General features: G+C 46.1%; 1 protein-coding gene across 3 annotated transcripts in view; it reads right to left on the bottom strand.

The window, feature by feature from the left end:
- Positions 1–12115, bottom strand: part of MYO5B (myosin VB) — a 381273-nt gene extending 369158 nt beyond the window's left edge. For 2 of the 3 annotated variants that reach the window (XM_007974050.3, XM_073006323.1), the window contains exon 1: positions 11716–12115. In XM_007974050.3, the coding sequence (XP_007972241.3) occupies positions 11716–11742 (27 nt within the window). In that variant the 5' untranslated portion in view covers positions 11743–12115. The remainder of the gene's footprint in view (positions 1–11715) is intronic. The other variant, XM_037982326.2, reaches the window with a different exon arrangement.
- Between the last annotated feature and the right edge of the window lie 1253 nt (positions 12116–13368).

Raw genomic sequence — 13368 nt, 5'->3', positions numbered from 1 at the left:
AAAAGAACACAAGCAGGATCAGACCCCCTGCCGTTCTTTCTGCACACGGACTCCATCCTTCTCTGATCTTGGTGGGTTTTCTATTGCTGGGGCAGGGAGAGTTGCAGGGCAGTGCTAGGTAGAAAGGACCCTCTATATTAGGGTCCCTTATATCCAAATGATGTTCTGATTCACCATAAATGGGACAGATACCTCATGGAAGGAAGTAGAACACAGTGGTCAGAAGCTGGGCCCTCAAGCCAGGCAGCTTTGGGAAAGTCACATAAGCCTGTGTTATTGTTAAATGAGCTAACACGTAGTGCTGAGAAGCGACCTGGCACAAAAGCGCTCCATAACCAGTAGTTTTCCAATTAGAGGGTTCAAAATACATAAGCTCAGAACAAATGAAGGGGAAAATACATGCCAGATGCTTTATTTTTTAAATGTACATATTGTATCCTGAATATTTTGGTTTCCATGTTTTCCTATCTCAAAATGTAGAGTGGACGGTGTGCTGTGACTCATGCCTATAATCCCAGCACTTTGGGAGGCTGAGGTGGGAGGATCACTTGAGACCAGGAGTTCAAGACCAGCCTGAGCAACATGATGAGACCCTATCTCTTTAAAAAAAAAAAAAAAAAAAAAAAAATTTCAGTTAGCTAAGCATGGTGTCACATGTCTGTTCCCAGCTATTTGGGAGGCTAAGGTGGGAGGATTGCTTGAGCCTAGGGGGTTGAGGCTGTAGTGAGCCATGATTGCACCACCACACACACTCCAGCCTGGGTGACAGAGTGAGACCCTGTCTCAAAAAAATAAAAATATAGAGTAGTCATTTAAATGAGCAAAAACAGTTATAAATAATGCCAGTTAATACAAACAGGAAATATAAGGAAAATAACACATAAATACCAAGCATATGAACAGAGGCTCATCCCTCGAATGAAAGTCAACTTTAAAACGTGCGTAAAACATTTAGTATGAATAAGGGTAAAAAAAAAAAAAAAAAAAGAGAAAGAAAGAACAATGACCCGAACTTAAGAGTGGTGAAGAAACAGACTGGTTCTCTTCTGGTGGCTATTGGCCATATCAACGAAGACTGCAAATGTGCATGCCAGCAATTCCACCTTTAGGAATTTATTCTGAGAAAATAAATGAGGTTACAAGAACATTGTGCAATATTTTTCACAGTATGAAAAGATAAACAATTTTTTGGTATGTTCAAAAAAGCTAGAAGATAGGATTTTGAATGTTTCTAATGCAAAGAAATGATAAATATTTGAGGCAGTGGATAACCTAATCGCCCTGATTTGATCATTATACATTGTATACATGTATTGAAAAAAAAATCACTTGAACCCCATAAATTTGTGCAATTATTACTGTCAACAAAAAAAAAAAAAAAAAAAGGAAAATAATGGGAACCAACCTAAATGTTCATCAGCATGGGAATGGTTAAACACATTATAGTATATGGCATCAGACCTTGGCAATTTAAAAAATGTATATTTTTAAGAAAAAAATTACAGTACATCCATATGCTGCCTTATCATGCAGCCATTTAAAATGGCAATATTGCCTTTATATGCTATAGGAAAAGATAGCCATAGATTAAGATTTAGAGTAAGAGACATGGCACGATCCCATTTGTTTTGAGTACATATTGTGCCTAAGTCTAAAGCAGCAACTCCCAAGAGAAACAATGCAAACCACAACTGTGAGCTGCCTGTGCTACTTTACATTTTCTAACAACCACCTTTAAAAGGTTAATTGAATAGAATGTTTTAGCCGATATACAAATAACAATCACTTCAACACATAACCAATATAAGAAGTATGAAGGATATTTTGCATACATTGTTCTAAGTCTTGGAAACCCAGTGTGTACAGTAGTGCACGCTTCCAGCTCATCCCAGCCTGGGCCAGGCTCATCTCAAGTGCTCAGCAGCCACATGCAGTTACCCTATTGGACAACGGAGGTCCAGAGAACATGCCTAAGTGGTCAAGAGTGGTCGTTTCTGGGAATGAGACTACAGAGCTTTTGTCTTTTCTGCATTGTATGGATTGTTTCAATAATCATTTGTATTCACAGAGGGAAAATCAGCATTGTGAAAAATGCTTTTTAATTTTCCTTTAAAGATATAATGAGGGACCAGAAAGCACAGCTTAAATTTAAAACTCCTTTCAGACTGCTCTTGCTCCTTCCCCAGGGGTGGTGGGGAGTAGGAACCTTTTCTTCCCATGCCTTGTCTACCGCTCTCATAGTTACATGTTTGTAGCAATCCTACCTCCTCTCTCACCAAGTCCCCTTGTGATCAAGACCCCTGCAGGACCGCAGGGAAGGGTTAGGGAAAAAAAGAGGCTAGCCACATAATGCTGACTGCCACCCAGCATGGTGACTGGAGGGAGAAGCAAACTGATGAACAGTTGCTAACACTATGTTAGACGAACGCTTCACATGGATTAGGATCATAAGCCTCCAGTAACCTTCCCATGGTGCAGGTACCACCCCAATTCTTCAAATAAAGAAATCAACACTTAGTATCTGTTCTTTGACAAACCAGACAAAAACAAGAAATGGGGAAAGGAGTCCCTATTTAATACATGGTGCTGGGAAAACTGGCTAGCCATATGTAGAAAGCTGAAACTGGATTCCTTCCTTACACCTTATACAAAAATTAATTCAAGATGGATTAAAGACTTAAATGTTCGACCTAAGACCATAAAAACCCTAGAAGAAAACCTAGGTAGTACCATTCAGCACATACGCATGGGCAAGGACTTCATGTCTAAAACACCAAAAGCAATGGCAACAAAAGCCAAAATTGACAAATGGGACCTAATTATAAAGAGCTTCTGCACAGCAAAACAAACTACCATCAGAGTGAACAGGCAACCTACAGAAGGGGAGAAAATTTTTGCAATCTACTCATCTGACAAAGGGTTAATATCCAGAATCCACAAAGAACTCAAACAAATTTACAAGAAAAAAACAAACAACCCCATCAAAAAGTGGGCAAAGGATATGAACAGACACTTCTCAAAAGAAGACATTTATGCAGCCAACAGACACATGAAAAAATGCTCATCATCACTGGCCAGAGAAATGCAAATCAAAACCACAATGAGATATCATCTCACACCAGTTAGAATGGCAATCATTAAACAGTCAGGAAACAACAGGTGCTGGAGAGGATGTGGAGAAATAGGAACACTTTTACACTGTTGGTGGGACTGTAAACTAGTTCAACCATTGTGGAAGACAGTGTGGCGATTCCTCAAGGATCTAGAACTAGAAATACCATTTGACCCAGCCATCCCATTACTGGGTATATACCCAAAGGATTATAAATCATGCTGCTATAAAGACACATGCACACGTATGTTTATTGCAGCACTATTCACAATAGCAAAGAGTTGGAACCAACCCAAATGTCCGTCAATGATAGACTGAATTAAGAAAATGGCACATATACATCATGGAATACTATGTAGCCATAAAAAAAGGATGAGTTCATGTCCTTTGTAGGGACATGGATGAAGCTGGAAACCATCATTCTCAGCAAACTATTGCAAGAACAGAAAACCAAACACCACATGTTCTCACTCATAGGTGGGAAGTGAACAATGAGAACACTCTGACACAGTAAGGGGAACATCACTCACCGGGGCCTGTCGTGGGCTGGGGGGAGAGGTGAGGGACAGCATTAGGAGATATACCTAATATAAATGACGAGTTAATGGGTGCAGCACACCAACATGGCACGTGTATACATACGTAACAAACCTGCATGTTATGCACATGTACCCTAGAACTTAAAGTATAATTTTAAAAATGTAAAATAAAATAAAAAGAAAGTATCTGTTCCAATGTGTCAGAGCTGAGAGTTCCACAATATCCAGGGTGGTCCATGTCAAGATCATAGTCACAAAGGCCTTGGAAATGCCCATACCAAGCTCCCTTATTAACACCATGTTATCAGACAACTGCATTTCTTCATTAAAGAAAAGCAAATCCCAGGCATCATTTGCAAAAACCCCAGATCCTGACATTTCTCCTCTAAGCTCATTCGTAAATCCCTAAATGTAAATAAATGCTTTCACTTAGACAAACCATATTCATTCCAAACCCAACATGTCAAAGATCAAGAATTATCCCTGCTCCAACCTGGCTTCTGTCCACACTCAAGGTGGACATTTCAAGTTCATAGTTGACTCTTCTACTTCCCTTGCCCTTAATAAAACATTTATTGAGTTCTAGTCTCTAATCTCTACGTAACTACAAAAAGTAGTAATGAGTACACCTAGCATCCAGATCTTCATTTCTAAATTCCATCCTTCAATAAAAGGAATCTGACAGGCATCAGCTTAACCAAAAGATCAAAGTGATCCATCAGTAACAAAACACATTGATATCACCTGTCTCCTGAGGTGATGCAATGAGGAAGGCACAGAATTTCTGATGTGTTCTCACCCCAAATTCACAACCTCCATGTAAGCATAAGACAATCAGACAAACCCAAAATCATTCTATAAAATTATTGAGAAATGGTTTTTTTGGGGGACAGGGTCTCACTCTGTCACCCAGGCTGGAGTGCAGTGGCACAATCACAGCTCACTGCTACCTCAAATCCCAGGCTCAAGCAATCCTTCCACCTCAGCCTCCAGAGTAGCTAGGACCACAGGTGCATGCCATCACACCTAGCTAATTTTTTTTTTATTTTTTGTAGAGACAAGGTCTCGCTATATTGTCCAGGCTGGTCTCAAACTCCTGGGCTTAAGGGATCCTCCCATCTTGGCCTCCCAAAGTGCTAGGATTACAGGTGTGAGTGACTGTGCCTGGCTTGACCAATGCTATTCAAATGTCAAGGTCACAAAAGACAAAAAACTGAGCAACTGTCACTAAATAGAGGGGGGCAGGGAGCTACAACCCTCAAAGGCAGTGTGGAATCCTAGAGAGGATCCTGGCCCAGAAAAAGAACATTAGTGAAAAACGTGGTAAAATTCTGGTGAACTCTATAGACCAGTTAGTAGTTTTACAGAAATGTTAACTTCCTGGTTTCAATAATTGCACTATGGTTATATGACATGTTAACACTAGAGCAATCTGGGAAAAATATAGAAACTGCACTATTTTCTCAATGTTTCTGTAAGTCTATAATTATTTCAAAATCGTTAAAAATAGTGCTATAATTATCCCCAAACACATATAGCTCATGCCTGTCCCTATGCTTGAACTCACTCTCCCATCTCCTCCTGAGAGCATCCTTCTCTTCACAGCCTCCTCATGCATTTCAAATCCTATTCATTCTTTAGGCCCCAATCATGTCCCACTACACCTTAAAGAATGCCTTTCCCCCAATACTGTAGCCCAACCAGACCAACAGTTCTACAAAATGCCTGTAACTTGTAGAGGAGTATGTGCACTCCTCTAATGACACAAAGATAATCCTGCATTGTTAGTGTACTTTGTGTATTTGGCTTTTGTCATCAAACACACTGGAGGCTCCTAAAAATGTTTGATATGGCCTCTGTTCTCCAGAATCTCAGCCTACTTAGATAAGGCATCACATAAAATCAACAAGGCTCAGGCAGGCAGATCATGAGGCCAAGAGATGGAGACCATCCTGGCCAACATGGTGAAACCCTGTCTCTACTAAAAATACAAAAATTAGCCGGGTGTGGTGGCACGCACCTGTAGTCCCAGCTACTCGGGAGGTTGAGGCAGGAGAATCACTCGAACCCAGGAGGCAGAGGTTGCAGTGAGCCAAGATCATGCCACTGCACTCTAGTGACTGAGTGAGACTCTGTCTTAAAAAAAAAACAAAAAACTTAACAACAAAGGAGGGTGGGGCAAGAGTCTGCTCAATGAGTACAGGTTACAGGTCGTTGGAATACACCACACATCCACAAGTCACCAGTACAAACTTCAAAATTCTGATGATCTCCAACAGGGTCAAGCAGGATCCACTGGGCTTATAGGCCCATCTGAAAAAGGGGAGCGGAGGATCAACGGAGTTGGAACTAGGGATGGGAGAAGAAAAAAACCACATGCAAGACAGAGAATGAGGTTCAGAAGGAAGGTGACAGCATGACACACAACCTCCATGCTTCTCTTCAGCCTTTCCTGGGACCCTACAGGGGTCAAAGCCCTTGAGATTCTCAACATCCACTCAGCTAAGCCACCATGAGTTATGGGTTAACTTGGGCTCCTAGAACCTGATCCTGAGATGAGGATTCCTGCTCAAGAGACTTATAAGGCAGTGTTTTCAGGAAAGACTGGTAGGGGAGTAGAGAAGGTGGACAAGAGAGGGAAGGAAGTCAAGCAAACATGTGATATTAAGGAAAGTCTCAAACATGGTAACTTTAGCTCAACTGTACAAAGAAACTGAAAACAGTATGGGCCATACTTTAGAGCTGTTCCATTCCCAAGGTGAGGGGATAGGAAACTAATATCATGCCATTGGTTAAGACTCTTAAGGACTGTTAAGGACTGTTCCCTTTTGCAGAGGATGTCAGTTCCCAGGTTCCCTATGCACACAGGCAAAACAGCTTCAGGAGCTTTGACAAAGAGAAGGGTGCTGGCTATTGGAAGTGAGCTAACACCAAGGCAGTATGCAGGGAAGGGAGTAAGGGGGGAAACAAGAGGAGCACTAACAGCTTCTGCTGACACTCTTCAAGTCCTCGTGTCTTTAACACTGTCACCACTTTTTGGAAAGAAGAATATCGCTCAGAGCCACCAGCAAAAGAAGGAATCATCAGCCCCTCCAGCAGGGGTGACCAGGTATTGAGGAAACAGGTAGCTCTTGCTGCTTTCAGACTGACACTTGGGAGAAACTTACATTACCTGAGGTATAGGTAAGGGACAGTTAAAGGACACCTGCCCAAAAGCACGGAAGATCTATTTTTCAAATAACTGGTCCCAAATCAGCACCCTTAGTAAAGGCTCCTGGGTGCAAAGCTGCCATACACAGGGTGTGTCTGCCAGTAAAGTAACCTCCTAGCAGCACTCAAAAACCCACTGCTCAGACACTACCTATTAATTAGAAGCCAAGGAGGAAAAAAGGTTATTTGAAGGAATTGATTTCAAGGCACCAGTTTCAATTTGATGATTTCTCATTCACTCTGCTGGCTAGAATCAAAGTAGCATATTGAAAATCCAGGTATTTGAAACAGCAGTATTTAAATTTTTTGTCCCAAATAACTCTTCTGTAGAAAAGAGTTCAGCCTGAGGAGGAGAGGTTACATTCAGCCTGAGGAGGAGAGGTTACATTTTATGCTTTAAAATCAGACTACTGTCTGCAATCATAATGAAATGGTATTCACCATGCTTGCACATGTGCGGGCTTCTTTCTGGACCCATGCAAAGCAAAGCCTGCATTGTCTTTTCCAGTGGGTTGGAAGCCAGGCACTCACACTGACCACATGCATGCCACTGTGACAACAGACACCATCATCAGCTCCACCTTTGGACCTGATGTGAGACTGAATGAGACTGACTCACTTTGACATCACCCTGAAAGTGTCTGGCACCGACTGATGCTCTTTCTCCATCCAGAAAAACCTCACTACAAAGAAAACAATTTCTCAAAGGTGAGGTGTTGGGTCTTCTGAGAACAGGAGTGTCTCTGTTCATAGAGAAGTGCCCTTTGGCCCCCGACCCACCAAAAACATCACATAACGTATAAATAGTTGAAGAGAACAGATTAAGAAGAGCAAGAACACATTTAATTGGATGGAGGGAAAAAGAAAGTCTTTGCTTACATAACTAGAAATATACTAATATTAAGTTCTTACCGAACACTATTTAATACAAGTTAATATATAAATGTTTCATATTCCAATAATAACATCTTCTAACTCTGTCACAAAAGCAACAGGTATAATCAAAGGGCTTTAAATTTTTCATTCCCAAAAATGTATAAGTGCTGTTAGCATAATAGGTAATTATTTCCATCACAATAAAAGGGAACATTGGCTATTTTGATCATACAGTAAAAATGAATAATCTCCAAGAAAAGTGAATCTGAGTAGCAGGCATGGCTTCCCTGTGTAACTTATGATTCACATGTGCAATGAGAAGCCAGCTTGGCAAGTGGGGAGACCATGGTTAGGCAACTACGCAACTGCTTCTCATAGCAAAGCACAAGGGTGTTAATTTCCAGGAAGAATAACCACTGCTCAAAACAAATCTAGAAACTACTGTCTTAGGTCCCAGAAAATCTCCTTAATTTCAGAATCAAGGCCCAAAATGATTAAGGACTGGAAACCCATTAACAGAGTTAACAGAGCAAGGTGCAGCCCAGCAGCCCTTAGGGAAGAATCCTAATATTTGTTTGGGATTAATTATGCCAACCCCTCACACCAATGAAGCTACTTTTTAAGTGTCTTATATCCAAGACCTTTCTCTGGTGACACCAGATTTGTACTTATCTCCATAACCTGAGAAAAAGTACACTGAAACCCAAGTTCAGACTCCCACTACTTTATCATTCCTAAGAATTAACATGCAATGTATTCATTTCTAACTAAAAATCAAGTTGAATGTTTTCTCCTACAAGTGTTGTCTTTAAAAGCAATCCGATATTAATTCCTGTTTTTCAAAACTAGGGCTCCAAAGATTAAGTGTTTATTCAGTTGTCCATCAGCCCCATATGAGCACTATTCAAGATCACGGAAAAATGCCTATCATGAAAAAAATTCACATGGATTTCAGAGTTTTCCGCACCAAAGCAAACGCATAGTTTTGTACTTGTTATAACAAGCATGAATTGGATCTAGAACAGGGTCTAGTTTGAGGCACTAAGAAAGATAAGTCATCAGTTTGAAAAGAAGCCCCTATCAGGGCAACAGGAATTCTACTAAAATTGAAGCAAGACCAAACATCAAATTTATGACAAAGCGTGGAGAGAAGAATTGTGAAATCATTACTTTATGAAGTTGATGGGGACAATGCCCCCAAAGAAATCAGTTTATAAGTGGGTAACTCATTTGAAGAAGGGACAAAGTAATGTTGAAGATGAAGCCTGCACCAGCAGACCATCCACATCCATTTGTGGGGGGGGGGGAAAGCATCTTATCTGTTCCCTAATTGAAAAGGGCTGACAATTAATGGTAGAAACAACAGCCGACACCACAGACATCTCAATTGGTTCGGCTTACATGATTCTGACCGAAAATAAAGTTGAGCAAAGTTCCCACTTGATGGATACCAAAACTGCTGCACCCAGATCAACGGCAGACAAGAGCAGAGCTTTGGATGGAAATTCTAAACAGGTGGGATCAAGACCCTGAAGCATTTCTTTGAATCGTAACAGGGGATGAAATGTGGCTCTCTCAGTACAATCCTGAAGACAAAGCCCAAGCAAAGCAAAGACTTCCAAGAGGTGAAAGGGGTCCGGTCACAGCAAAGGTGGACTGGTTCAGAGCAGAGATCCATAGCAGCATTTTGGGGGACTGCTCAAGCCATTTTGCTTGACTTTCTAGAAGACCAAATGATGATGACATCTGCTTATTACAAGTGTCTTGAGGAAGTCAAAGCTTTAGCAGAAAAACACCAAGGAAACTTCACCAGAAAAGTCATTTTCTGCCACAACAATGCCCCTCATTCCTCTCAAAGAAGAGCAATTTTGCAAGAGTTTCTATGGAAAACTATTAGGCATCCACCTCACAGTCCTGATTTGGCTCCTTCTGACTTTGTGTCCTAATCTCGAAGTTAATGACCTGCATCTTTTCCAGTTAATAATGTAAGACTGCATTGACATGGTTAAATTCCCAGGACCCTCGGTTCTTTAGGGACGAACTAGGTGGCTGGTATAACTTTCAAAAGTGTCTTGAACTTGATGGAAATTGCGTTGATAAATAAAGTTTATATTTTAAAACTTTTAACTCCGTTTTACCCCACAAACTTTCCCCCTCATATAATAACAGCAATTCAATATTGCCTGACAAAGGACTTTGACACATTGGAGGTATATTCAGTTGAGTCACTTCTTTTACTTAGGAGTACAATTTGCATCTCCGTGCACTTTAATGTAACAAAGCTTCGGCTTTGAGCACTCCAGTTCAGATTTTTCTCCTGCCTTCACTGGCTTCCAGCCTCCAGTCCCAGCTCCTGAAAACCTAACCGGCTTCAGGGAAAAAACTGAAAGCTGAGCTTTTAGGGATCCTCCCAATACCTCCACAGCCAAGAGGGGTGGAGTGCCATTCCAAGGCTAGGACTGCCACAGAGTTCACGCCCTGGCTCCCGCCTCCTCCCCTCCTCCCCCAGAGGCCGTCGCCCATCCCTGATCGCTGCACAGGTGGTCCCTGGTGGGCTAGGAAGTAGTATATGAGGCTGCTGCGTCCCCACCCCCAGCCAGGTGACAGCCTCCGCGGCCACCTTCATGAGCGTGAACCCATCCCAGCCCTGCTCCCCACTCCCGGAGGAAGGCGAGAGTTTAAAATTCCTCAAACTTAGAAGGGTTGCCAGTCCACGGAGCAGAAGAGCTCCCCTACATGTGCTGGACAGCCGCGAGTGATCTCCAGGTAAGGACGCAGAAGTGACTTTTCCTACCCAGCCCAGACCTGTTGGCCCGGGCGGGTGTCCCGGGAATCGCACACCCACACAACGCGCGCGGACACCACACGCACACACAACTCTGCACGGAGGCGTGTGCACAGGCACTGTCGAATGTGTTTTGGCCACCCAAGAAGATGAACAGGAAAACCAGGCATTGGACTATCCAAAACTTGTTTTCTTAAAGGGCACATGTGAAGAAAAGGCCTTTGCCCATCTCACTCCTGACTCCGGGGTGAAACTTGAGGGGTCCCGGACGGCTGCAGCGCTGCCTCCAGCTCCCCTGGAAGCGGTGGCTCGTCCCTAACTTTAACCACAGCAACTGCTGCGGAACGCGGGCGTCTCCGCCCAGGCTGCACCTGTTCCGGATTCGGAGCACCCAGCCTCGCACATCCCTTCTGACCTTGAAGGCATCCTGAAACTCACACCCTGCTCCCAGTTCGGCTTTACTCCAACCCCCTTCCCCACAGTCACTGAAGCCCTCTTGGTACCAGTGGGGCCGCGTCAAAATACCCATCCCCAGCAAATTCACAATGCTCTTCCCTGGGGTCTCCGGAGATAACGGAGCACCCCTGTACCCATCGCTTACCCCCACTCCATCCAGCTGCCGCGCCCTCACGCCAGGTTGAGTCTCCTCCCTCTCCACCAAGTCCAGAACCCCCACCTCTCCCAAGTCCAGGGTTCCCTGTTGTGGGTATGCGTGAGGAAAGGACGCCTCGGAGGCGAACCCTCGAGAGCTGGCGCCGCAGAGCCCCTGGGGCGGGGTCCACGGCGGGGACAGGGGACAGCGGCGGGCGCACCGCGGGGTACCGTCCGAGCATGGCGCTCAGAGCTGGCAGAGTCGCCCCCGCGGTTCGGGGAACTCAGCTGGAACCGAGCCTGGGCAACGAAAGTGAGGGGCGCGGCGGGGAAGGGGCGACAGCACCGGCTTGGGGCTGAGCCGTGGCGCTGCGGAATCTCCAGGAGCCGGGCGGCCGGTCAGTGCGGGCGTTCCCGGAACCGCCAAACTTTCTCCGCCAACAGAAGTTAGGGACGCCGAGGACGGAGACGCGGGGGACACCAGGAGGGGTCTCCCGTCACCTCCCACCTCCAGTAGCCGAGGGAGAAGGCGACCCTGAGTGCCAGGTGGCCCCGAGCGCTCCGCCCCGGCCCCGCGGCGCCTCTCCCGCGGCTGCGCTCACCTGGCTGTAGAGCTCGCCCACCGACATGGCCCGGGCCGGGCGGGGCTCGAGCCCCGGCTCCCTGCTGCACCGCGGCTCTCAGTCCGCGGCCGGCCCGCCTGGCGCCATGTTCCCGGGCTGGCCTGGAGTTTCTCGATCCTCTCGCTCTTCTCCGATCTGCCCCGCCGGCTTCCCGGAGGCACAGCGGCCGGCACGCTCCCGGCGGCGCGACCTTTACTCCTGCGGCGGCGGCGCAGCTGCGGCCGGACAGGAGTTGCGAGCGCCGGGGGAGGAGGCAGCGCGACGCCGCTCCCCGCCCAGGTGTAGGGAGGAGGCGAGGGCCGGCGAGGAGGGAGGACCCGCGCGCGTCAGAGCGGACTGCCAGTGCGCCGCCGCGCCTCTGAGCCCTGCCGGTGCCCGGCCCGACGCGCCCTCCCGCGCCCCCGCTGCCACCTGGGCCTCCGGGCCGGGGGCGGGGCGCTCAGAGCGGAGCTCGGGGACCGGCGCGGGCCGCCCCCTGCTGGACGCCGCGCGCGCAGGCACAGGTGCGCCCCGGTGCCAGCACCTGCCCTGCCTCGCTCCGCTTCCACCCGCACCGGGCCCGGCGGAGTCCGGCACGCACGCGGTGCACACAAGAAAAGGGGAGAGGAACTAACCAGAGAGCGGGGAAAAGAGAGAAACTTCTATGGCTGGAAGGCCCCGGACATTGCCCTCGATTTTACCTGGCTGTATTCAGCGCTTTCATTAAAATTCAGTTACTCGTAGATCGTTATTAAGGCGACCTGGACATACGTACACCAAGGATCTTCTCCTTCAAACTGAACTCTCTGCGCGGAAATCCGTCAGAAAGGTGGGAGTCGTAACTTCTGTACAAATATTGGCCACTTTCGCCCACAGCCTCCAAGGAGACTCCAGGCCACTCCTCTCAGAGGGCTCTTGCTTTTCCGGGAAGTCTCACGTTCTCCCAACCTCCGTCTCTCCTACATGCAGACTCCCGGTCTTTCTGCCACTCACTACCTCGTTTATTTGTGTTCCCTCTCTGCCCATGGCACTTGGCTGCCTACAGCAACTTCAGCTCTTCTCCTACTTCCAGTGAAAAGTAGAAATTTCAGTCAAGAAAAAAAAAGACTGCCAGAAGTCTGTGGAAGGAGACCAGGGCTGTCAGAGGAGACACTCCCTTCTGAAGGTGGCATGTGTCCCTGAACCAGGGGTGGCCCCTGAAAAGTGGTTCTCCACCAGAAGATCTATCTATACCAGCCGGGGCAGTTGTTCAGGAGCCTCAGAAGGTGATTCGCAGAGGCATCCCACCTGGAACGCAAGATCCCGTTGTAATTCACCTGTGCAGGCCTTCCCGTGGGTGCCTCCACAATGAGAGTCAACTGGGGAGCTTTAAGCGATCCAAGGAAGAGGCCCCAACCCAAGGAATTCTGATTTAATGAAGGAAGGGACCTGGGTATCCCAATTTTTAAAGCTCCTCTGAAAGTCTAAAGGATGGTACTTCCAGGGTGACACATGCATTGACCAAAGCTTGGGTGGCTCTCATTGGACCTAAAATGGAACTCTTCATATCAGTGGCAAGAGCAGAAAGGAATTTTTTTTTTCTCGTCCTCAAAAGTTTTTCTGCATGGTTCCCTTCCGCGGATTCCTGTAGCTCTTAAAGTGTGTCCCCACCCC

Source organism: Chlorocebus sabaeus, chromosome 18, assembly GCF_047675955.1.
Source record: "Chlorocebus sabaeus isolate Y175 chromosome 18, mChlSab1.0.hap1, whole genome shotgun sequence".
NCBI lineage: Eukaryota > Metazoa > Chordata > Mammalia > Primates > Cercopithecidae > Chlorocebus > Chlorocebus sabaeus.
Note: the sequence above shows the minus strand (reverse complement) of the source record. Positions and strands in the feature narration are given on the sequence as shown.